Here is a 25,066-nt window from a genome sequence, read left to right as displayed (position 1 = left end):
AAGGCTGCAAAGCAGCCAATCAACAAGCGTCATACTACTTGCCCCAAGAGGCCATCACAGCTTTGCTTACTATTGGCATTGCTGTGATTGGCCAGTGCAGCATGTGACCCAGCCTCTATATAAGCTTGGGTCACGTAGCACTGCACGTCACTCTGCTGATTCAAGCATAGGGAGAGGTTGCAGCTGCGACGTTAGGGCGAGATTAGGCAGATTAACTCCTCCAAAAGACTTCATTCTGTGATCGATCTGCAGCTGTGGATCATTGAAGTGCTAATATCGACTTGCTCACTTTTTTGAGGCTGCCCAGAGCGTTTTTAGATCACTTTTTTCTGGGGTGATCGGCGGCCATTTTGTGACTTGTGGTGCGCCAGCACAAGCTATCACCAAGTGTATTTAACCATCAATAGTGTGGTTATTTTGTGCTATATCCTACATCAGCTGCAGGCTGAGCCTGTGTCACTGAAGTGCATTTAACCATCAACAGTCTGGTTATTTTTTGGCCATATACTACATCAGCTGCAGGCTGAGCCTGTGTCACCGAAGTGCATTTAACCATCAACAGTCTAATTATTTTTTGGCCATATACTACATCTGGTGCAGGCTGAGCCTGTGTCACCCAAGTGCATTTAACCATCAATAGTGTGGTTATTTTTTGGCCATATACTACATCAGGGGCAAGTTGAGCCTGTCACCCAGCGCCTAAAAAATAGACCTGACATTTCTATTCAACCAAATCTGTACTGTTTTAGCTGGTCAAGTTATTTGTAGTGACCGTAAAAGCACATTTTTTGTTCTGGGTTGAAAAACTATTCCCAAATTTGCCATTCTCAAAATAACTAGTTTCTGCTATATGAGGCCAACTTGAAATCTATCCCAAAAAGGATATCTTACATTGAAGGTGCTGATAGTGTCATTCAGAAAAACCTAAGACACACGCTACCGTGCAGATAGAAGTCTGATTCTGTGATTAAACCTATACCTGTCACACAGCGCAAAAAAAAACAGGCCTCACATTTCTATTCAACCAAATCTGTACTGTTTTAGCTGGTCAAGTTATTTGTAGTGACCGTAAAAGCACACTTTTTGTTCTGGGTTGAAAAACTATTCCCAAATTTGCCATTCTCAAAATAACTAGTTTCTGCTATATGAGGCCTACTTGAAATCTATCCCAAAAAGGATATCTTACATTGAAGGTGCTGATAGTGTCATTCAGAAAAACCTAAGACACACGCTACCGTGCAGATAGAAATCTGATTCTGTGATTAAACCTATACCTGTCACACAGCGCAAAAAAAAACAGGCCTCACATTTCTATTCAACCAAATCTGTACTGTTTTAGCTGGTCAAATTATTTGTAGTGACCGTAAAAGCACATTTTTTGTTCTGGGTTGAAAAACTATTCCCAAATTTGCCATTCTCAAAATAACTAGTTTCTACTATATGAGGCCTACTTGAAATCTATCCCAAAAAGGATATCTTACATTGAAGGTGCTGATAGTGTCATTCAGAAAAACCTAAGACACACGCTACCGTGCAGATAGAAGTCTGATTCTGTGATTAAACCTATACCTGTCACACAGTGCAAAAAAAAACAGGCCTCACATTTCTATTCAACCAAATCTGTACTGTTTTAGCTGGTCAAGTTATTTATAGTGACCGTAAAAGCACACTTTTTGTTCTGGGTTGAAAAACTATTCCCAAATTTGCCATTCTCAAAATAACTAGTTTCTACTATATGAGGCCTACTTGAAATCTATCCCAAAAAGGATATCTTACATTGAAGGTGCTGATAGTGTCATTCAGAAAAACCTAAGACACACGCTACCGTGCAGATAGAAGTCTGATTCTGTGATTAAACCTATACCTGTCACACAGCGCAAAAAAAAACAGGCCTCACATTTCTATTCAACCAAATCTGTACTGTTTTAGCTGGTCAAGTTATTTATAGTGACCGTAAAAGCACACTTTTTGTTCTGGGTTGAAAAACTATTCCCAAATTTGCCATTCTCAAAATAACTAGTTTCTGCTATATGAGGCCTACTTAAAATCTATCCCAAAAAGGATATCTTACATTAAAGGTGCTGATAGTGTCATTCAGAAAAACCTAAGACACACGCTACCGTGCAGATAGAAGTCTGATTCTGTGATTAAACCTATACCTGTCACACAGCGCAAAAAAAAACAGGCCTCACATTTCTATTCAACCAAATCTGTACTGTTTTAGCTGGTCAAGTTATTTGTAGTGACCGTAAAAGCACACTTTTTGTTCTGGGTTGAAAAACTATTCCCAAATTTGCCATTCTCAAAATAACTAGTTTCTGGTATTTGAGGCCTACTTAAAATCTATCCCAAAAAGGATATCTTACATTGAAGGTGCTGATAGTGTCATTCAGAAAAACCTAAGACACACGCTACCGTGCAGATAGAAGTCTGATTATGTGATTAAACCTATACCTGTCACACAGCGCAAAAAAAAACAGGCCTCACATTTCTATTCAACCAAATCTGTACTGTTTTAGCTGGTCAAGTTATTTGTAGTGACCGTAAAAGCACATTTTTTGTTCTGGGTTGAAAAACTATTCCCAAATTTGCCATTCTCAAAACAACTAGTTTCTGCTATATGAGGCCTACTTGAAATCTATCCCAAAAAGGATATCTTACATTGAAGGTGCTGATAGTGTCATTCAGAAAAACCTAAGACACACGCTACCGTGCAGATAGAAGTCTGATTCTGAGATTAAACCTATACCTGTCACACAGCGCAAAAAAAAACAGGCCTCACATTTCTATTCAACCAAATCTGTACTGTTTTAGCTGGTCAAGTTATTTGTAGTGACCGTAAAAGCACATTTTTTGTTCTGGGTTGAAAAACTATTCCCAAATTTGCCATTCTCAAAATAACTAGTTTCTACTATATGAGGCCTACTTGAAATCTATCCCAAAAAGGATATCTTACATTGAAGGTGCTGATAGTGTCATTCAGAAAAACCTAAGACACACGCTACCGTGCAGATAGAAGTCTGATTCTGTGATTAAACCTATACCTGTCACACAGCGCAAAAAAAAACAGGCCTCACATTTCTATTCAACCAAATCTGTACTGTTTTAGCTGGTCAAGTTATTTGTAGTGACCGTAAAAGCACACTTTTTGTTCTGGGTTGAAAAACTATTCCCAAATTTGCCATTCTCAAAATAACTAGTTTCTGCTATATGAGGCCAACTTGAAATCTATCCCAAAAAGGATATCTTACATTGAAGGTGCTGATAGTGTCATTCAGAAAAACCTAAGACACACGCTACCGTGCAGATAGAAGTCTGATTCTGTGATTAAACCTATACCTGTCACACAGCGCAAAAAAAAACAGGCCTCACATTTCTATTCAACCAAATCTGTACTGTTTTAGCTGGTCAAATTATTTGTAGTGACCGTAAAAGCACATTTTTTGTTCTGGGTTGAAAAACTATTCCCAAATTTGCCATTCTCAAAATAACTAGTTTCTACTATATGAGGCCTACTTGAAATCTATCCCAAAAAGGATATCTTACATTGAAGGTGCTGATAGTGTCATTTAGAAAAACCTAAGACACACGCTACCGTGCAGATAGAAGTCTGATTATGTGATTAAACCTATACCTGTCACACAGCGCAAAAAAAAACAGGCCTCACATTTCTATTCAACCAAATCTGTACTGTTTTAGCTGGTCAAGTTATTTGTAGTGACCGTAAAAGCACACTTTTTGTTCTGGGTTAAAAAACTATTCCCAAATTTGCCATTCTCAAAATTGTGGTGAACGGGAACAATGAGGAAAACATCTAATAAGGGACGCGGACGTGGACATGGTCGTGGTGGTGTTAGTGGACCCTCTGGTGCTGGGAGAGGACGTGGCCGTTCTGCCACAGCCACACGTCCTAGTGAACCAACTACCTCAGGTCCCAGTAGCCAGCAGAATTTACAGCGATATTTGGTGGGGCCCAATGCCGTTCTAAGGATGGTAAGGCCTGAGCAGGTACAGGCATTAGTCAATTGGGTGGCCGACAGTGGATCCAGCACGTTCACATTATCTCCCACCCAGTCGTCTGCAGAAAGTGCACAGATGGCGCATGAAAACCAAGCCTATCGGTCTGTCACATCACCCCCATGCATATCAGGGAAACTGTCTGAGCCTCAAGTTATGCAGCAGTCTCTTATGCTGTTTGAAGACTCTGCTGCCAGGGTTTCCCAAGGGCATCCACCTAGCCCTTCCCCAGGGGTGGAAGAGATAGAATGCACTAACGCACAACCACTTATGTTTCCTGATGATGAGGACATGGGAATACCACCTCAGCACGTCTCTAATGATGACGAAACACAGGTGCCAACTGCTGCGTCTTTCTGCAGTGTGCAGACTGAACAGGAGGTCAGGGATCAAGACTGGGTGGAAGACGATGCAGGGGACGATGAGGTCCTAGACCCCACATGGAATGAAGGTCGTGCCACTGACTTTCAGAGTTCGGAGGAAGAGGCAGTGGTGAGACCGAGCCAACAGCGTAGCAAAAGAGGGAGCAGTGGGCAAAATCAGAACACCCGCCGCCAAGAGAGTCCGCCTGCTACTGACCGCCGCCATCTGGGACCGAGCACCCCAAAGGCAGCTTCAAGGAGTTCCCTGGCATGGCACTTCTTCAAACAATGTGCTGACGACAAGACCCGAGTGGTTTGCACACTGTGCCATCAGAGCCTGAAGCGAGGCATTAACGTTCTAAACCTTAGCACAACCTGCATGACCAGGCACCTGCATGCAAAGCATGAACTGCAGTGGAGTAAACACCTTTAAAACAAGGAAGTCACTCAGGCTCCCCCTGCTACCTCTTCTGCTGCTGCCGCCTCGGCCTCTTCTGCTGCTGCCGCCGCCTCGGCCTCTTCTGCTGCTGCCGCCGCCTCGGCCTCTTCTGCTGCTGCTGCCGCCGCCTCAGCCTCTTCCTCTGCCTCTGGAGGAACGTTGGCACCTGCCGCCCAATAAACATGGGATGTACCACCAACACCACCACCTTCGTCACCAAGCATCTCAACCATGTCACACGGCAGCGTTCAGATCTCCATCTCACAAACATTTGAGAGAAAGCGTAAATTCCCACCTAGCCACCCTCGATCCCTGGCCCTGAATGCCAGCATTTCTAAACTACTGGCCTATGAAATGCTGTCATTTAGGCTGGTGGACACACACAGCTTCAAACAGCTCATGTCACTTGCTGTCCCACAGTATGTTGTTCCCAGCCGCCACTACTTCTCCAAGAGAGCCGTGCCTTCCCTGCACAAACAAGTGTCCGATAAAATCAAGTGTGCACTACGCAACGCCATCTGTGGCAAGGTCCACCTAACCACAGATACGTGGACCAGTAAGCACGGCCAGGGACGCTATATCTCCCTAACTGCACACTGGGTAAATGTAGTGGCGGCTGGACCCCAGGCGGAGAGCTGTTTGGCGCACGTCCTTCCGCCGCCAAGGATCGCAGGGCAACATTCTTTGCCTCCTGTCTCCTCCTCCTCCTACTCAGCTTCCTCCTCCTCTTCTTCCACCTGCTCATCCAGTCCGCCACACACCTTTACCACCAACTTCAGCACAGCCCGGGGTAAACGTCAGCAGGCCATTCTGAAACTCATATGTTTGGGGGACAGGCCCCACACCGCACAGGAGTTGTGGCGGGGTATAAAACAACAGACCGACGAGTGGTTGCTGCCGGTGAGCCTCAAGCCCGGCCTGGTGGTGTGCGATAATGGGCAAAATCTCGTTGCAGCTCTGGGACTTGCCGGTTTGACGCACATCCCTTGCCTGGTGCATGTGCTGAATTTGGTGGTGCAGAAGTTCATTCGCAACTACCCCGACATGTCAGAGCTGCTGCATAAAGTGCGGGCCGTCTGTTCGCGCTTCCGGCGTTCACACCCTGCCGCTGCTCGCCTGTCTGCGCTACAGCGTAACTTCGGCCTTCCCGAACTCCACCTTGCATATGCTGGACAGACTGTGCGAGCAGCAGCAGGCCATAGTGGAGTTTCAGCTGCAGCACGCACGGGTCAGTCGCACTGCGGATCAGACACACTTCACCACCAATGACTGGGCCTCCATGCGAGACCTGTGTGCCCTGTTGCGTTGTTTCGAGTACTCCACCAACATGGCCAGTGGCGATGACGCCGTTATCAGCGTTACAATACCACTTCTATGTCTCCTTGAGAAAACACTTAGGGCGATGATGGAAGAGGAGGTGGCCCAGGAGGAAGAGGAGGAAGAGGGGTCATTTTTAGCACTTTCAGGCCAGTCTCTTCGAAGTGACTCAGAGGGAGGTTTTTTGCAACACCAGAGGCCAGGTACAAATGTGGCCAGACAGGGCCTACTACTGGAGGACGAGGAGGACGAGGATGAGGAGGAGGTGGAGAAGGATGAGGATGAAGCATGTTCACAGCGGGGTGGCACCCAAAGCAGCTCGGGCCCATCACTGGTGCGTGGCTGGGGGGAAACACAGGACAATGACGATACGCCTCCCACAGAGGACAGCTTGTCCTTACCTCTGGGCAGCCTGGCACACATGAGCGACTACATGCTGCAGTGCCTGCGCAACGACAGCAGAGTTGCCCACATTTTAACGTGTGCGGACTACTGGGTTGCAACCCTGCTGGATCCCCGGTACAAAGACAATGTGCCCACCTTACTTCCTACACTGGAGCGTGATAAGAAGATGCGCGAGTACAAGCGCACGTTGGTAGACGCGCTACTGAGTGCATTCCCAAATGTCCCAGGGGAACCAGTGGAAGCCCAAGGCGAAGGCAGAGGAGGAGCAAGAGGTCGCCAACGCAGCTGTGTCGCGGCCAGCTCCTCTGAGGGCAGGGTTAGCATGGCAGAGATGTGGAAAAGTTTTGTCACCACGCCACAGCTAACTGCACCACCACCTGATACGGAACGTGTTAGCAGGAGGCAACATTTCACTAACATGGTGGAACAGTACCTGTGCACACCCCTCCACGTACTGACTGATGGTTCGGCCCCATTCAACTTCTGGGTCTCCAAATTGTCCGCGTGGCCAGAGCTAGCCTTTTATGCCTTGGAGGTGCTGGCCTGCCCGGCGGCCAGCGTTTTGTCTGAACGTGTATTCAGCACGGCAGGGGGCGTCATTACAGACAAACGCAGCCGCCTGTCTACAGCCAATGTGGACAAGCTGACGTTCATAAAAATGAACCAGGCATGGATCCCACAGGACCTGTCTATCCCTTGTGCAGATTAGATATTAACTACCTCCCCTTAACAATATATTATTCTACTCCAGGGCACTTCCTCATTCAATACTATTTTTAATTTCATTTTACCATTATATTGCGGGGCAACCCAAAGTTGAATGAACCTCTCCTCTGTCTGGGTGCCGGGGCCTAAATGTGTGACAGTGGCCTGTTCCAGTGGTGGGTGACGTGAAGCCTGATTCTCTGCTATGACATGAAGACTGATCCTTTGCTGACATAAGGCCAGATTCTCTGTTACGGGACCTCTCTCCTCTGCCTGGGTGCCTGGGCCTAAATGTGTGACAGTGGCCTGTTCCAGTGGTGGGTGACGTGAAGCCTGATTCTCTGCTATGACATGAAGACAGATTCTGTGCCGACATAAGGCCAGATTCTCTGTTACGGGACCTCTCTCCTAGGCCTGGGTGCCTGGGCCTAAATGTGTGACAGTGGCCTGTTCCAGTGGTGGGTGACGTGAAGCCTGATTCTCTGCTATGACATGAAGACAGATTCTGTGCTGACATAAGGCCAGATTCTCTGTTACGGGACCTCTCCCCTCAGCCTGGGTGCCGGGGCCTAAATATGTGACAGTGGCCTGTTCCAGTGGTGGGTGACGTGAAGCCTGATTCTCTGCTATGACATGAAGACAGATTCTGCACTGACATAAGGCCAGATTGTCTGTTACGGGACCTCTCTCCTCTGCCTGGGTGCCTGGGCCTAAATGTGTGACAGTGGCCTGTTCCAGTGGTGGGTGACGTGAAGCCTGATTCTCTGCTATGACATGAAGACAGATTCTGTGCTGACATAAGGCCAGATTCTCTGTTACGGGACCTCTCTCCTCTGCCTGGGTGCCGGGGCCTAAACATGTGACAGTGGCCTGTTCCAGTGGTGGGTGACGTGAAGCCTGATTCTCTGCTATGACATTAAGACAGATTCTGTGCTGATATAAGGCCAGATTCTCTGTTACGGGACCTCTCTCCTCTGCCTGGGTGCCTGGGCCTAAATGTGTTACAGTGGCCTGTTCCAGTGGTGGGTGACGTGAAGCCTGATTCTCTGCTATGACATGAAGACAGATTCTGTGCTGATATAAGGCCAGATTCTCTGTTACGGGACCTCTCTCCTCTGCCTGGGTGCCTGGGCCTAAATGTGTTACAGTGGCCTGTTCCAGTGGTGGGTGACGTGAAGCCTGATTCTCTGCTATGACATGAAGACAGATTCTGCGCTGACATAAGGCCAGATTCTCTGTTACGGGACCTCTCTCCTCTGCCTGGGTGCCTGGGCCTAAATGTGTGACAGTGGCCTGTTCCAGTGGTGGGTGACGTGAAGCCTGATTCTCTGCTATGACATGAAGACTGATTCTGCGCTGACATAAGGCCAGATTCTCTGTTACGGGACCTCTCTCCTCTGCCTGGGTGCCTGGGCCTAAATGTGTGACAGTGGCCTGTTCCAGTGGTGGGTGACGTGAAGCCTGATTCTCTGCTATGACATGAAGACAGATTCTGTGCTGACATAAGGCCACATTCTCTGTTACGGGACCTCTCTCCTCTGCCTGGGTGCCTGGGCCTAAATGTGTGACAGTGGCCTGTTCCAGTGGTGGGTGACGTGAAGCCTGATTCTCTGCTATGACATGAAGACAGATTCTGTGCTGACATAAGGCCAGATTCTCTGTTACGGGACCTCTCTCCTCTGCCTGGGTGCCGGGGCCTAAATATGTGACAGTGGCCTGTTCCAGTGGTGGGTGACGTGAAGCCTGATTCTCTGCTATGACATGAAGACAGATTCTGTGCTGACATAAGGCCAGATTCTCTGTTACGGGACCTCTCTCCTCTGCCTGGGTGCCTGGGCCTAAATGTGTGACAGTGGCCTGTTCCAGTGGTGGGTGACGTGAAGCCTGATTCTCTGCTATGACATGAAGACTGATTCTCTGCTGACATAAGGCCAGATTCTCTGTTACGAGACCTCTCTCCTCTGCCTGGGTGCCTGGGCCTAAATGTGTGACAGTGGCCTGTTCCAGTGGTGGGTGACGTGAAGCCTGATTCTCTGCTATGACATGAAGACTGATTCTGCGCTGACATAAGGCCAGATTCTCTGTTACGGGACCTCTCTCCTCTGCCTGGGTGCCTGGGCCTAAATGTGTGACAGTGGCCTGTTCCAGTGGTGGGTGACGTGAAGCCTGATTCTCTGCTATGACATGAAGACAGATTCTGTGCTGACATAAGGCCAGATTCTCTGTTACGGGACCTCTCTCCTCTGTCTGGGTGCCGGGGCCTAAATATGTGACAGTGGCCTGTTCCAGTGGTGGGTGACATGAAGCCAGATTCTCTGCTATGGCATGAAGAGACTGATTCTCTGCTGACATGAAGCCAGATTCTTTGCTATGGCATGAAGAGACTGATTCTCTGCTGATGTGAAGCCAGATTCTCTGCTATGGGACCTCTGTCCAATTGATATTGGGTAATTTTTATTTTTTTAATTTTTATTTTAATTCATTTCCCTATCCACATTTGTTTGCAGGGGATTTACCTACATGTTGCTGCCTTTTGCAGCCCTCTAGCTCTTTCCTGGGCTGTTTTACAGCCTTTTTAGTGCCCAAAAGTTTGGGTCCCCATTGACTTCAATGGGGTTCGGGTTCGGGACGAAGTTCGGTTCGGGTTCGGATCCCGAACCCGAACATTTTCGGGAAGTTCGGCCGAACTTCTCGAACCCGAACATCCAGGTGTTGCTCAACTCTACTCGCTATTACACTTTTTGTGATGTTAGGTGACAAAAAATGGCTTTTTTTTTACACATTTTTTATTTTTTAATGCTGTTCATCCGGGGGGGATGAGGGGGGTTGGGCATCCTCAAACTGCGGCCCTCCAGATATTGTGCAACTACAATTCCCACCATGCCCTGCTGATGGCTGTAGGTTGTCTAGGCATGCTGGGAGTTATAGTTTTACAGCATCTGTAGGGCCGCAGTTTGAGGATGCCTGCACTAAAACAAATATTTTTTTGGGGGAAAAAAATTGTTTCCGTGTCTCCAAATTCTGAGAGACATAGTTTTTTATGTTCTCTAGGGGACTGTTGGGGATTATAAAAATGTTGTACTCCATGGAAGTGTAATACTCCCTGAAGCAATCGATAATGCAGAGGCCCAGATGATCGGGGCACGTGTCACACTGAGTGGTGGTGTCCTTCCGTATCCCCCTACTGCGACACACTCTGCACTTTTTTTTGGGGTTCGTCCCTTCTTTCCAGTATGGGGGACCACACCTGGAAAATGTTGGCCAGGGACGATCCGGGCGCCTCCAATTCCCGAGGTACTCCGGCCTGCTCTTTCCCGGTCCGAAATGATCAGGTCCTTGAGGACTGCCTCATAGAATTGGAGGAATGTCCCTGTGCTGCCAGCGCTTCGGGATAGTACAAAAGAGTTGTACATGGCAACCTGCACCAAGTAGACCGCAACTTTTTTGTACCATGCCCGTGTTTTGCGCATGGCATTATATGGCTTGAGGACTTGATCAGAGAGATCAACTCCTCCCATATACCTATTGTAGTCGACGATACAATCGGGCTTGAGGACCGTTGCCGTGGTACCTCGCACAGAGACGGGGGTGGTGCTGTTACCGTGGATTGTGGACAGGAAAAAGACATCCCTCTTGTCCTTATACCTGACCAGCAACAGGTTTTCACTGGTAAGGGCACGGGTCACACCTCTGGGGTTAGGTACCTGGAGGGGGGTAGGTAAGGAGGCCGCGTTGATTTTTCCGCACGGTCCCACAAGCGAATGTGGATCTGGTGGCAAGGGACCTGAACAAGGGAATGCTAGTATAAAAGTTATCCATGTACAAGTGGTAACCCTTATCTAGCAGTGGGTACATAAGGTCCCACACGAGTTTCTTGCTAACACCCAGAGTGGGGGGACATTCTGGGGGATCAATACGGGAATCTCGCCCCTCGTACACACGAAATTTGTAAGTGTACCCTGAGGTACTCTCACAAATTTTGTACATTTTCACGCCATACCTCGCCCGGGAATGTATTGGCGGAAACTGAGTCTCCCCTTGAATGCAACGATATACTCATCAACCGTTACCTCCCTTCCAGGTACGTAGGCCTGCACAAATTTGGCCCCGAAGTGATCGATGACCGGCCGTATCTTATACAGACGGTCATGGGCAGGATCACCTCGGGGGGGACATGCTGCATTATCTGAATAATGCAGACATTTCCGGATGGCCTCAAACCGGGGACGTGTCATGGCCATACTGTAGAGTGGGGTCTGGTAGAGGACGTCCCAACTCCAGTATTGCCTGACACTGGGTTTTTGCACTAGACCCATGTGCAGCACGAGGCCCCAAAATGTCCTCATCTCGGCTGCACTGACCGGCGTCCAGCCACCGGGTCTAGCCAAAAATGAGCCCGGGTGCTGAGCAACGAACAGGTTCGTCTGCTCCACCATCAGATTCACAAATGGGTTACTGAAAAAAAAACTAAAAAAGTCCATTTCAGTAAACCCCACTGTGGGAATCTGGATTCCTGGATTGCCAACAAAATCCACTGGGGGACACCAGCTAAGTTTACCGGCAGGGGGCTCCGGTGGGCTTATTTGGTGGGCCGGGAAACCAGTATGAGCCCCAGGGCGGCTCGTACTAGGGTGGGCCACAGGGTCCCTAGCATGTGGGGCCCCTGGCTCCGCCTGGCGGCGTCTCCGCCGCCTTGGGGGCTCATCGTCATCAGATGATGATGAGGAGGATGCGGATGACAAGAGGAACGTGGGGTCATCCTCACTGGGGCTCTCGAAGTCGGAGGCAATCTGGGCGTATGCCTCCTCCACCGAGAACATCCGGCAGACCATGGGTATGTGTATGTGCGTGTGTATGTGCGTGCGTGTAAACCTTTATTGTATGTGCGTGTGTGTGGGGGCATGGGTGTTCGCGTACTAAAAAGTAAAAAAATAAATAAATGGAGAAGTGTTAGAAAAAAAAAAAGTTCAAACTTGCTGATCAGCGGTACAACGCTGATCAGCGGTGGGGCGGGCGATGCGCTAACAGTGGCCGGTCGTTAAGAGTGCTGGCCAGTCAGCGCACGCAAAAAAAAATGTGGTGGGGGGGGGGGGGGCAAGTGGCAGGGTGGGTCTAGGGTCTCAAAGCTGAAAAAAAAAAAGTTTAGATAAAAGTGATTTTTATTTTTCCGAACTAACTTTTCCCTTTTATCCCTGCCTAACGGTGCCTCTCCCTCACTGACCCTAACCTACCTAGAGGGTAGGAGGGTGATGGGTGCAGGAGGGTGATGGGTGCCGATGGGGAATCGCAGGAGCCTGGTGAGGACGGTGCTGCAGGGTGCAGGTGCTGAACAGGAAGAGGAGGGGAGAGAGGAGCGCTGGAAGTTTGAATCTCGCGCCTCTCTCCCTGCACCAATCAGCACCCTGGACAGCAGGCATCAGCACCACGGCCAGCACCGCCTCTCCCAAATGCATGGACTGTGATTGGTGGTGTGTAATCACACCACCGATCACAGTCTTTTTCCGGTTCATCGGGTCACCGGAGACCCGAATGGACCGGAAACGCAGCAAACCGCAGGTCTGAATTGACCTGCGGTTTTCTGCGATCGCAGATGCGGGGGGGTCACATGACCCCCCCAGGCGTTGTGACAGGATGCCCGCTGAATGATTTCAGCGGACATCCTGTTCGGATTAACCCCCGCCGCGCCACAATCACGATTAAAAGTTAGGACGTACCGGTACGCCCTGAGTCCTTAAGGACTTGGGAAATAGGGCGTACCGGTACGCCCTAAGTCCTTAAGGGGTTAATCAATACACTTTGCATAAAACTGGCATAAGAAGCCTACAAAAGAATTAAAGCATAAGGCTGCCTGCACTTGGGTTTGGCTTTCTTTCACAAATATCAAACAAATTGCCATGCTCATTTCTGTGGGTTTCTGCATGTGTTACTTACAGTTTTTGGTGCAGATTTGATGTGGTTTTGCTAGATGTTATCGTTGCATTGAAAGTGTGAAATCCACACAAAAGAACCACACAAAGAATTGACATGCTGCAGATTTAAGAATCCGGAAGGCTGGTCAATTTCCCCACGTGAGGAAAAAACAAAGTAAACGTGAGATTTGTGTAATCCTATATACTATATACTGTACTTCGCTGGTACTGTGTTATGCTGCAGTTTTGAATCAGCGTGGAAAAAATGTGTGTAATCAGCAATGTGTGCAGGTAGCCTAGTAGTAAAAGTAATATCACAATACAGAGTCAGAATAATAGCATTGCTACAACCATGCAGTTTCTTTGGATGGAATTTTTGATTGGGATATGCTCACTAGGGATGTAGTAGTAGAAGTCCATAAATAATGGAAACCCCAGGAGTATTATCTCTTTTGATTGTGGTATAATCTGATGCTGCATAAATTACAGTATATGTAGTCCTTACTTGAGCAGAATCAACTGTAGATTCATAACTTTTTTATTTTCTATTACAGATACAAAAAAATATACTGAAGAGTCAAAACCAGTTCATAATGTAAGTTGAATAATTTCTTTAATACTTAAATGTATAACATACCACGAGTGACTCACTTTTAGAGAACTGCATTTAAACAGCATGAAGTAGGATTGTGCTTACACTTAACAAAATACATTATAGCTTAATTCTGATCAGTTTGATAAGAATATGGCTTAGGCTACTTTCACACTAGCGTTCGGGGCTCCGCTTGTGAGTTCCGTTTGAAGGCTCTCACAAGCGGCCCCGAACGGATCCGCCCAGCTCTAATGCATTCTGAGTGGATGCGGATCCGCTCAGAATGCATCAGTTTGGCACTGTTTGTCCTCCGCTCCGCTCAGCAGGCGGACCCCTGAACGCAGCTTGCAGCGTTCAGGTGTCCGCCTGGCCGTGCGGAGGCAAACTGATCCGTCCAGACTTACAATGTAAGTCAATGGGGACGGATCCGTTTGAAGTTGACACAATATGGCTCAATTTTCAGACGAATCCGTCCCCCATTGACTTTCAATGTAAAGTCAAAACGGATCCGTTTGCATTATCATGAACAAAAAAATTAATTTTTTTTTTTTTTTTTTTTTGTTCATGGTAATGCAAACGGATCCGTTCTGAACGGATCTAAGCGTTTGCATTATAGGTGCGGATCCGTCTGTGCAGATACCAGACGGATCCGCACCTATTGCAGGTGTGAAAGTAGCCTTAAATAAGTGTTTATATGAGTAGGGATGAGCGAACTTCAGTTTTTGAAGTTCGAGTTCGGGTTTACTCTGAATTGCTTTATGGGTTCTGTTACGAAAGAACATAATGCAATTCAACAACAGTATGCATAATAGAATGCCTTTAGGTTCATTCTTTAAACATGACAATTTTTAATAGAAAATTTTTAATAGATATACATATTTTGTATAAGCAAAAACTGTATGTTCTACCATCAATCTTGCATAGCATATTGAAAGCTAGTCAAATCTCACATTTTCTTATTATTTTTTGTTCTAGTTTGAAAAACCATATCAGTGATGAGTGCATGAGAACAAAATATTAGGGTTAAATCAGTTTATTGACTCCCCTAATTATTATTATTTTTTTTTTGGGGGAGGGGGTTATTGAATTTACTCAAACCAGCATATAGATGATCAGTACACCAATACATACTAGGGTAACAATTTACCTGAGAGTGTTAACGTGAATATGAGCATCAGGCCTCGACCGTCCATTTCCATTTATCCTATATCCACGCGGTTAGAATTTTTTATTTTTTTGGGGGGGATTGTTCAATTTAATTAAACCAGCATATATACGTATATACACTCACCTAAAGAATTATTAGGAACACCTGTTCTATTTCTCATTAATGCAATTGTCTAGTCAACCAATCACATGGCAGTTGCTTCAATGCATTTAGGGGTGTGGTCCTGGTCAAGACAATCTCCTGAACTCCAAACTGAATGTCAGAATGGAAAAGAAAGGTGATTTAAGCAATTTTGAGCGTGGCATGGTTGTTGGTGCCAGACGGGCCGGTCTGAGTATTTCACAATCTGCTCAGTTACTGGGATTTTCACGCACAACCATTTCTAGGGTTTACAAAGAATAGTGTGAAAAGGGAAAAACATCCAGTATGCGGCAGTCCTGTGGGCAAAAATGCCTTGTGGATGCTAGAAGTCAGAGGAGAATGGGCCGACTGATTCAAGCTGATAAAAGAGCAACGTTGACTGAAATAACCACTCGTTACAACCGAGGTATGCAGCAAAGCATTTGTGAAGCCACAACACGCACAACCTTGAGGCGGATGGGCTACAACAGCAGAAGACCCCACCGGGTACCACTCATCTCCACTACAAATAGGAAAAAGAGGCTACAATTTGCACGAGCTCACCAAAATTGGACTGTTGAAGACTGGAAAAATGTTGCCTGGTCTGATGAGTCTCGATTTCTGTTGAGACATTCAAATGGTAGAGTCCGAATTTGGCGTAAACAGAATGAGAACATGTATCCATCATGCCTTGTTACCACTGTGCAGGCTGGTGGTGGTGATGTAATGGTGTGGGGGATGTTTTCTGGGCACACTTTAGGCCCCTTAGTGCCAGTTGGGCATCGTTTAAATGCCACGGGCTACCTGAGCATTGTTTCTGACCATGTCCATCCCTTCATGACCACCATGTACCCATCCTCTGATGGCTACTTCCAGCAGGATAATGCACCATGTCACAAAGCTCAAATCATTTCAAATTGGTTTCTTGAACATGACAATGAGTTCACTGTACTAAAATGGCCCCCACAGTCACCAGATCTCAACCCAATAGAGCATCTTTAGGATGTGGTGGAACGGGAGCTTTGTGCCCTGGATGTGCATCCCTCAAATCTCCATCAACTGCAAGATGCTATCCTATCAATATGGGCCAACATTTCTAAAGAATGCTATCAGCACCTTGTTGAATCAATGCCACGTAGAATTAAGGCAGTTCTGAAGGCAAAAGGGGGTCCAACACCTTATTAGTATGGTGTTCCTAATAATTCTTTAGGTGAGTGTAAGTCAAATGTGATTTTGATTGTGACGCTTGGCCCTTAATCATCCGTTAATGTTCATTTATTTCTCCATAATTTTATATTTTTTGGACTATATAGCATAGATAATAACAAATTGAGTGTCAGGCCTCAGTCATCCGTTTCCATGAATTTCATTTCCATACTGTCAAAATGTAATTTTTTGGGGAGAAATTGTTAAATTTAATTAAACCAGAACATATACATGATCACTACATCAGTACAAAGGTTAGGGCAGCAATCTTCTTGTGAGTGTTAAGGTGAAATTGAGTGTCAAGCCTCAATCGTCCCTTTTTGAGAATCCCATGTGCACACGGTTGGAATTAGAGATGAGTGAATTGAAGCTGACAAAGTGGAATTCATTTAGAATTTCAGGAAAAATTTGATTCACAACGAATGCGAATTTCCTTGTGCTTCGTGGTAACAAATCACAATTTTCCTAAAATGGCGGCTACACGTGTGAGGACTGAGGACATAGGGCATGGAACTCTGGGAAGGCAGGATCACCTAGATTGGCTGCATGCAGGCATGTCAATCAGCAGCCAGCCCTGTGATGTCACAGCCCTATAAATATGGCAGCATTCAGAGTGCAGGGACAGATGCGTGAAGGCGCTAGAGACAGCTATTGGAAAAACCTCTATGTTTAAAAAAAAAAACTGAAAAAAAGGGTTTATAAGTGCAGGGAAAGTTTAGGGAGGAATTATTTCACAGCATCTTAGTGCAGAGAGAGACAGCAGAAGGCGCTAGGGACATTGATAGAAAAGTGATTTACAAGTGCAGCTTTTTGTTATTGGGCTGCAAGTGTTATGTTGGAAAGCCTTTAGTGGCTTATATTTTAGTATCTTATTCAGTACGACAAGAAAAATATATATACGCATTTCACTTCTGCAGTTATTTCTGTTAAAAGCGTATAATGGCATATTACAGTACAGCAAGAAATATATATATATGCACTGCACTGTTGCAATAGGGGCGTATTACAGTAAAAAAAGAAATATATATTCTCAGTGCATTTCTGCAGTTAATTCTGGTGAAAGTGTATAGGGGCATATTTCAGTAAAATAAAATATATATATACACACTTCACTGTTGCAGTTATTTCTGTTGAAAGCGTATAGGGCGTATTTCATAAAAAAAAGACAAATATATACGTACTGCACTGTTGCAGTTATTTCTGGTGAAAACTTATAGGGGTGTATTTCAGTAATATAAGAAAAATATGTACGCACTGCACTATTTAGATGTTTTCTGGTTAAAGCGTATAGTGGCCTATTTCATTCCAACAAGAAATATATATTCTCAGGTCACTTCTACAGTTATTTCTGGTGAAAGCGTATAAGGGCGTATTTCATTAAAAAAAGAAAAAAATATACGCACTGCGCAGTTATTTCTGGTAAAAGCGTATATGAGCGTATTTCAGTAAAATAAGAAAAAAATATACGCACTGCACTGTTGCAGTTATTTCTGGTGAAAGCGTATAGGGGCATATTTCAGTAAAATAAGAAAAATATATACTCACTTCACTGTTGCAGTTATTTGTGTTGAAAGCGTATAGGGCGTATTTCATAAAAAAAGACAAATATATATGCACTGCACTGTTGCAGTTATTTCTGGTGAAAATTATAGTGGTCTACTTCAGTAAAATAAAATATATATATACGCACTGCACTATTTAATTGTTTTCTGGTTAAAGTGTATAGTGGCCTATTTCATTCCAACAAGAAATATATATTCTCAGGTCACTTCTGCAGTTATTTCTGGTGAAATCATATAGGACGTATTTCATAAAAAAAAGACAAATATATACGCACTGCACTGTTGCAGTTATTTCTGGGGAAAGCATATAGGCGCATATTACAGTAAAAAAAAGAAAAATATATTCTCAGTGCTTTTCCGCAGTTAATTCTGGTGAAAGCTTATAGTGGCCTATTTCAGTCCAAAAATATATGCTCAGTTCACTTATGCAGCTATTTCTGTTGAAAGCGTATAGGGGTGTATTACAGTAAAAAAATAAAAATATATACGCATTTCACTGGTGCACTTATTTGCGGCAAAAGCATTCAGTGGCCTATTTCAGTACAGAAAGAAAAGTATATACCGTATTTTTCGCTTTATAAGACGCACTTTTTTCCCCCCAAAAGTGGGGGGGAAATGGCAGTGCGTCTTATAAAGCGAACACTGCCATGTTTACTTTGCTGACGCTGATACATCGCAAGCCGCGATGTATCAAAGGGGTGGGAGGAGGGGACGGAGGCTGGCAACACTCGCGGCGGGGCCCGATGCAGTCACTGTACTGTAATACATCGGGCCCCGCTCACAGCAATTTTCACATGTAAGTCTATAATCTTCAAGCAGTATCTCTGCTTTTAACTAGGGCAATCCTCTGTAGTGCAACTCACTATGAAAGCGGCAGGCAGGGCGGCAGCGTAACCTCGCGATGCTCACTCATTCATTAAGGAAGTGGGAGGAGCGTGAATGAGTGAGCATCGCGAGGTTACGCTGCCGCCCTGCCTGACGCTTTCATAGTGAGTTGCACTACAGAGGATTGCCCTAGTTAAAAGCAGAGATACTGCTTGAAGATTATAGACTTTACATATAAAAACTGCTTCATTACAATCTGCTTTCTTCTATACCAGTACTCACTATGAAAGCAGCGGTCCATCACTCACTCGGTCATGCTCCTCCCACTTCATTAATGAAGCTGGCAGGAGCGTGACTGAGTGAGTGACGTCACGTGCTGGCCGGACTGCTGCTTTTATAGTGAGTACTGGTATAGAAGAAAGCAGAGCCATTAAAAGATTTTACATATAAAGTCTACTGTGTGCCCTGTGGTGTAATGGGGGTCACTATTCGCACAGGGACAATATACTGTGACACATATGATACTGTGACCAGCATAAGATGATCTTATGCTGGTCACAGTATCATATGTGTCACAGTATATTGTCCCTGTGTGAATAGTGACCCCCATTACATAAGATGCTATATATGATGCTACATCCCCCATAGTAGTGTATCATCCACACATCCCCCTCATAACAATGCGTCATCCACAGATCCCCCATAACAGTGCGTCATCCACAGGTCCCCCCATAACAGTGTCATCCACAGGTCCCCCCATAACAGTGTCATCCACAGGTCCCCCCATAACAGTGTCATCCACAGGTCCCCCCATAACAGTGCGTCATCCACAGGTCCCCCCATAACAGTGCGTCATCCACAGATCCCCCCATAACAGTGTCATCCACAGGTCCCCCCATAACAGTGCGTCATCCACAGACCACCATTAGTTCAAAACCCAGCAAAAGCACACCTTTTGGTTCAAATATTTTCTTATTTTCCTCCTCAAAAATCTAGGTGCGTCTTATCATCAGTTGCGTCTTATAAAGCGAAAAATACGGTACGCACTTCACTGGTGCATTTATTTCTGCTGAAAGCGTTTACTGGCCTATTTTAGTACAAAAAGAAACATATATTCTCAGTTCATGTCGGTGGCTATATGTGTTGAAAGCAAGGCTGGGAGTCAGCAGGGTGGCAGCAGTGGGAGGTTGGGAGCCAAACGTGCCCGGGGTAGAGCACCTGCTTCACAGCAGCCTACCTGGCCGGGAAGTAGTGGTACAGGGGTTCACAGAACTAGCGGCTGTAGCAGTTAGTCAGTGCAGCGGTTATACAGTCAGGTCCATAAATATTGGGACATCGACACAATTATAACATGTTTGGCTCTATACACCACCACAATAGATTTGAAAAGAAATAAACAAGATGTGCTTTAACTGCAGACTGTCCGCTTTAATTTGAGGGCATTTACATCCAAATCAGGTGAACGGTGTAGGAAATACAACAGTTTGCATATGTGCCTCCCACTTGTTAAGGAACCAAAAGTAATGGGACAGAATAATAATCATAAATCAAACTTTCACTTTTTAATACTTAGTTGCAAATCCTTTGCAGTCAATTACAGCCTGAAGTCTGGAACGCATAGACATCACCAAATGCTGGGTTTCATCCCTGGTGATGCTCTGCCAGGCCTCTACTGCTACTGTCTTCAGTTCCTGCTTGTTCTTGGGGCATTTTCCCTTTAGTTTTGTCTTCAGCAAGTGAAATGCATGCTCAATTGGATTCAGGTCAGCTGATTGACTTGGCCATTAAATAACATTCCACTTCTTTCCCTTAAAAAACTCTTTGGTTGCTTTTGCAGTATGCTTTGGGTCATTGTCCATCTGCACTGCGAAGCGCCGTCCAATGAGTTCTGAAGCATTTGGCTGAATATGAGCAGATAATATTGCCTGAAACACTTCAGAATTCATCCTGCTGCTTTTGTCAGCAGTCACATCATCAATAAATACAAGATAACTAGTTCCATTGGCAGCCATACATGCCCACACCATGACACTACCACCACCATGCTTTACTGATGAGACGGTATGCTTAGGATAATGAGAAGTTCCTTTCCTTCTCCATACTCTTCTCTTCCCATCACTCTGATCTTGGTCTCATCTATCTATAGGATGTTGTTCTAGAACTGTGAAGGCTTTTTTAGATGTCGTTTGGCAAACTCTAATCTGGCCTTCCTGTTTGTGAGGCTCACCAATGGTTTACAACTTGTGGTGAACCCTCTGTATTCACTCTAAAAATTCTGAGTCCTAGGAGGTTATAGGGGGTTATATAGCAACTTTCAGGGCAATTAGAGCAACTTTGGTTCGCCCCAAACAGATTTGGGTCCGAACCAAACCTGAAACGAATCTTGACTGGTTTGCTCATCTCTAGTCCAAATTAATATACTTGTATCCTCTACACCAGGCATGCCCAACCTGCGGCCCTCCAGCTGTTATAAAACTACAACTCCCACAATGCCCTGCTGTAGGCTGTTCGGGCATGCTGGGAGTTGTAGTTTTGCAACAGCAGGAGGACCGCAGGTTGAGCATGCCTGCTCTACACAATATAACTTTCAGTGTATACGCTGGACACTTTGGGGGAGAACTATCAAACTAGTATAAAGTAGAACTGGCTTAATTGCCCATGGCAACCAATCAGATTCCACCTTTCATTTTTCATAGCTCCTTTGGAAAATAAAAGATGGAATCTGATTAGTTGATATGAGACACTAAGCCAGTTCTACTTTATACCAGTTTGATAAATCTCCCTCTTTGAGTTTATCACACCATGCACACAAATTATTGCTTCAAAAAGTTGCAAAATAGGGCTTTCTGACCATTTGGATTTTCTCGCACAAAAAGTTTGCGACTTTTTGCATTTTTACACCACTCGCTCCAGTTTTGAAAAGTGGGTGGGAAAGTGGGCATGGTTAGCTATATTAATTAGTATTAGGGCTCATGCACACGACCGTTCAGTTTTTTGCGGTCCGCAAACCGCAGATCCGCAAAAAAAGGAAGTCGCCCGTGTGCCTTCCGCAATTTGCGGAACGGAACAGGCGGCCCATTGTAGAAATGCCTATTCTTGTCCGCAAAATGGACAAGATTAGGACATGCTATATTTTTTTTGCGGGGCCACGGAACGGAGCAACGGATGCGGACAGCACACGGAGTGCTGTCCGCATCTATTGCGGCACCATTGAAGTGAATAGGTCCGCATCCGAGCCACAAAAACTGCGGCTTGGATGCGGACCACAACAACGGTCGTGTGCATGAGGCCTTACTCTAAATTTATCATTGAGACTTAAAAAAAAAGCCACCAAAAAAGTAACAAACCCAATCCAGTACCGTGTATCATAGAAAAAGTAGCATTTCTAGACAAAAGTAGTAGGTTTACCAGGCAAAAAGAACCTTAAGGCCCCTTTCACACAGGCGAGAATTCCGTGCGGGTGCAATGCGTGAGGTGAACGCATTGCACCCGCACTGAATCCGGACCAATTCACTTCAGTGGGGCTGTTCAGATGAGCAGTGATTTTCACGCATCACTTGTGCGTTGCGTGAAAATCGCAGCATGTTCTATATTGTGCGTTTTTCACGCAACCCAGGCCCCATAGAAATGAATGGGGATGCATAAAAATCGCAAGCATCCGCAAGCAATTGCGGATGCCATGCGATTTTCATGCATGGTTGCTAAGGAGACCAGGGATGAGTTACCCGGGACCCCATTTACTTTATTATTTTCCATTATAACATGGTTATAATGGAAAATAATAGCATTCTTTAATTCAGAATGCTAAGTAAAAGATCCATTGTAGGGATAAAAATAAAAATAAAATTAACTCACCTCATCCACTTGATCACGCAGCCAGGCTCGTCTTCTTTCTTCTTCTTCTTGCAGCATCTGACTGGAAAAGGACCTTCAGTGAAGTCATCACGCTCATAACGTGGTGAGCGCGGTGACGTCAGCGCAGGTCCTGCTGAATGAAGATAGAACCTTAGAAGAAGAAGAAAGAAGACGAGTCCGGCTGCGTGATCAAGTGGATGAGGTGAGTTACATTTTATTTATTTTTTTAACCCCACAATGGACCTTTTACTTAGCATTCTGAATGAAAGAATTCTATTATTTTTTATTATAACCATGTTATAATGGAAAATAATAAAATATACAGAACACCGATCCCAAACCCGAACAGTCAGTTTTTTATCACGCGCGTGCGTTTTGCACCCGCGCAATAAAAACTGAACATCGAAACGCAATCGCAGTCAAAACTGACTGCAATTGCGTACCTACTCGCATGATTTTCCCTGATCGCAGACGCAACGCATCCGGACCTAATCCGAACATGCTCGTCTGCAAGGGGCCTAAATATTACCCTCATGATGAATTCCTCCTTTATTTGCATACAATTGCATACAGTCAAGAATATATTATATATTTTCTCTAATGATTTGCTACATACACCTTATCAGAATGACAAGTGTATCTTGTAGTATTTTGAAAAGCCATAGCTCTAAAGAAGGGCAGTACAATTTAAGCAAGAAGTGAGCTACATCAAATAAATGTATAGGAACTGTTTAATATATTCAGTTTAAAAACTATGATGTCGTAAATCATCTCTAGACTATGCTTTAGACTCAAATATCAATTTTGTCTTCTAATAGAGTGGATGCAAAGTCACCTCACTATAACCTTCTAGAAGAATGAAAATGGCAAAAACACTACGACAGCTACCTATTTAATTACACAGGGTGGTTCACACCTTGGTTTACCAATATGCGTTGGTGCATAACTGCTGTGAATTTGGGTTCATACAGCAAGGAACTCCTTGGACTTGACCATATATGAAACCCTTTCTACCTCTGATGAGAAGCAAAGAGCTGAAGTTTTGCTACTGTACTTTTAAGAGAATATGGACAACCAACCTGATATGGCCACTTAAATCCATAATAAGGCAATGTTTCTGCATTGCTATTATACTGTAGCAGTGTGTTTGATACAGAACATGTATATTGTTCCCCTCTTCACATGATTTTTTCATTGGGTTCTGACTAGGGATGAGGGAATTTGTGTTTTCAAGTTCAGCGTACAAAGTTCTAGTTCGGGTTACGAGAGAATTATAACTGAATTCTTAGATAACCCGAACCTTGTATGCCGAACTTGAAAACACAAGTTCGCTCAACACTGGTTCTGACACAATAATGAGATCCAACCTCTAAGGGCATGATAAGGATCAGCAATCTATAATCCAGATTCATTGTTGTTTATTGTTTCCTTTTCGTTATTTCTTAAAAGAGTTATCCAAGAATCAGACAGACCTCCGAGAATGGCCAACCTGCAGTACTTACCTGGTTCACAACTCTGGGTTCGATGTCTAACACTCCTGGGCCAACTCTTCCTCTCTCTGCTGTGCTGAAATCAACTTCCATTAATGTTGGGAACCCATGGCCGCAGCAGCTAATCTAAGGCTGCAGCGGTGACCTGCTCACCTTGTGTGTCACGTGACCAGTAGCGCAGTAGTCATGTGTGTCCCCCGTCAACGGATGTTGATCTCAGTGCAGCAGGGAAAGGAAGAACGGGCCCAGAATTATTAGCCACCGAACGCAGCAGCTGGGACTAGGTCTGTCTAAACTTGGATAATCCCTTTAAATAACCTTTCAGTTTTTACAGTGGATAGAAAAATGTCTACACACCCCTGTTAAAATGTCAGGTTTCTGTGCTGTAAAAAAATTAGAAAAAAGATAAATAATTTCAGAACTTTTTCCACCTTTAATGTGACCTATAAACTGTACAACTCAATTGAAAAACAAACTGAATTTTTTTAGGTGGAGGGAAGAAACAAAATAATAATAATAAAATAATGTGGTTGCATAAGTGTGCACACCCTCCTATAACTGGGGATGTAGCTGTGTTCAGAATTAAGCAATCACATTCAAAATCATGTTAAATAGGAGTCAGCATACACTTGCCATCATTTAAAGTGCCTCTGAATAACCCCAAATAAAGTTCAGCTGCTCTATTTGGTCTTTCCTGAAATTTTCTTAGTCGCATCCCTCAGCAATAACTATCACAGAGAGCTTCCAAAGCATCAGAGGGATCTCATTGTTAAAAGGTATCAGTCAGAAGAAGGGTACAAAAGAATTTCCAAAGCATTAGATATACCATGGAACACAGTGAAGACATCATCAAGTGGAGAAAATATGGCACAACAGTGACATTACCAAGAACCGGACGGCCCTCCAAAATTGATGAAAAGACGAGAAGAAAACTGGTCTGGGAGGCTACCAAGAGGCCTACAGCAACATTAAAGGAGCTTCAGGAATATCTGGCAAGTACTGGCTGTGTGGTACATGTGACAATAATCTCCCGTATTCTTCATATGTCTGGGCTATGGGGTAGAGTGGCAAGATGAAAGCCTTTTCTTACGAAG

At 45.0% G+C, this 25,066-nt stretch overlaps 1 protein-coding gene across 1 annotated transcript in view; it reads left to right on the top strand.

The window, feature by feature from the left end:
- LOC120988980 (Fc receptor-like protein 5) overlaps positions 1-24,432 on the top strand; it is a 98,772-nt gene extending 74,340 nt beyond the window's left edge. The window contains exons 8-9 of the mRNA XM_040416802.1: positions 13,709-13,749; positions 23,301-24,432. Coding sequence (XP_040272736.1) covers positions 13,709-13,749; positions 23,301-23,327 — 68 coding nt within the window. The 3' untranslated portion in view covers positions 23,328-24,432. The remainder of the gene's footprint in view (positions 1-13,708; positions 13,750-23,300) is intronic.
- Positions 24,433-25,066: the final 634 nt, after the last annotated feature.

This window comes from Bufo bufo, chromosome 2, assembly GCF_905171765.1.
Source record: "Bufo bufo chromosome 2, aBufBuf1.1, whole genome shotgun sequence".
In the NCBI taxonomy this organism is placed as follows: domain Eukaryota; kingdom Metazoa; phylum Chordata; class Amphibia; order Anura; family Bufonidae; genus Bufo; species Bufo bufo.
The sequence above is the reverse complement of the archived record's forward strand: the minus strand, read 5'-3'. Positions and strand labels throughout refer to the sequence as shown.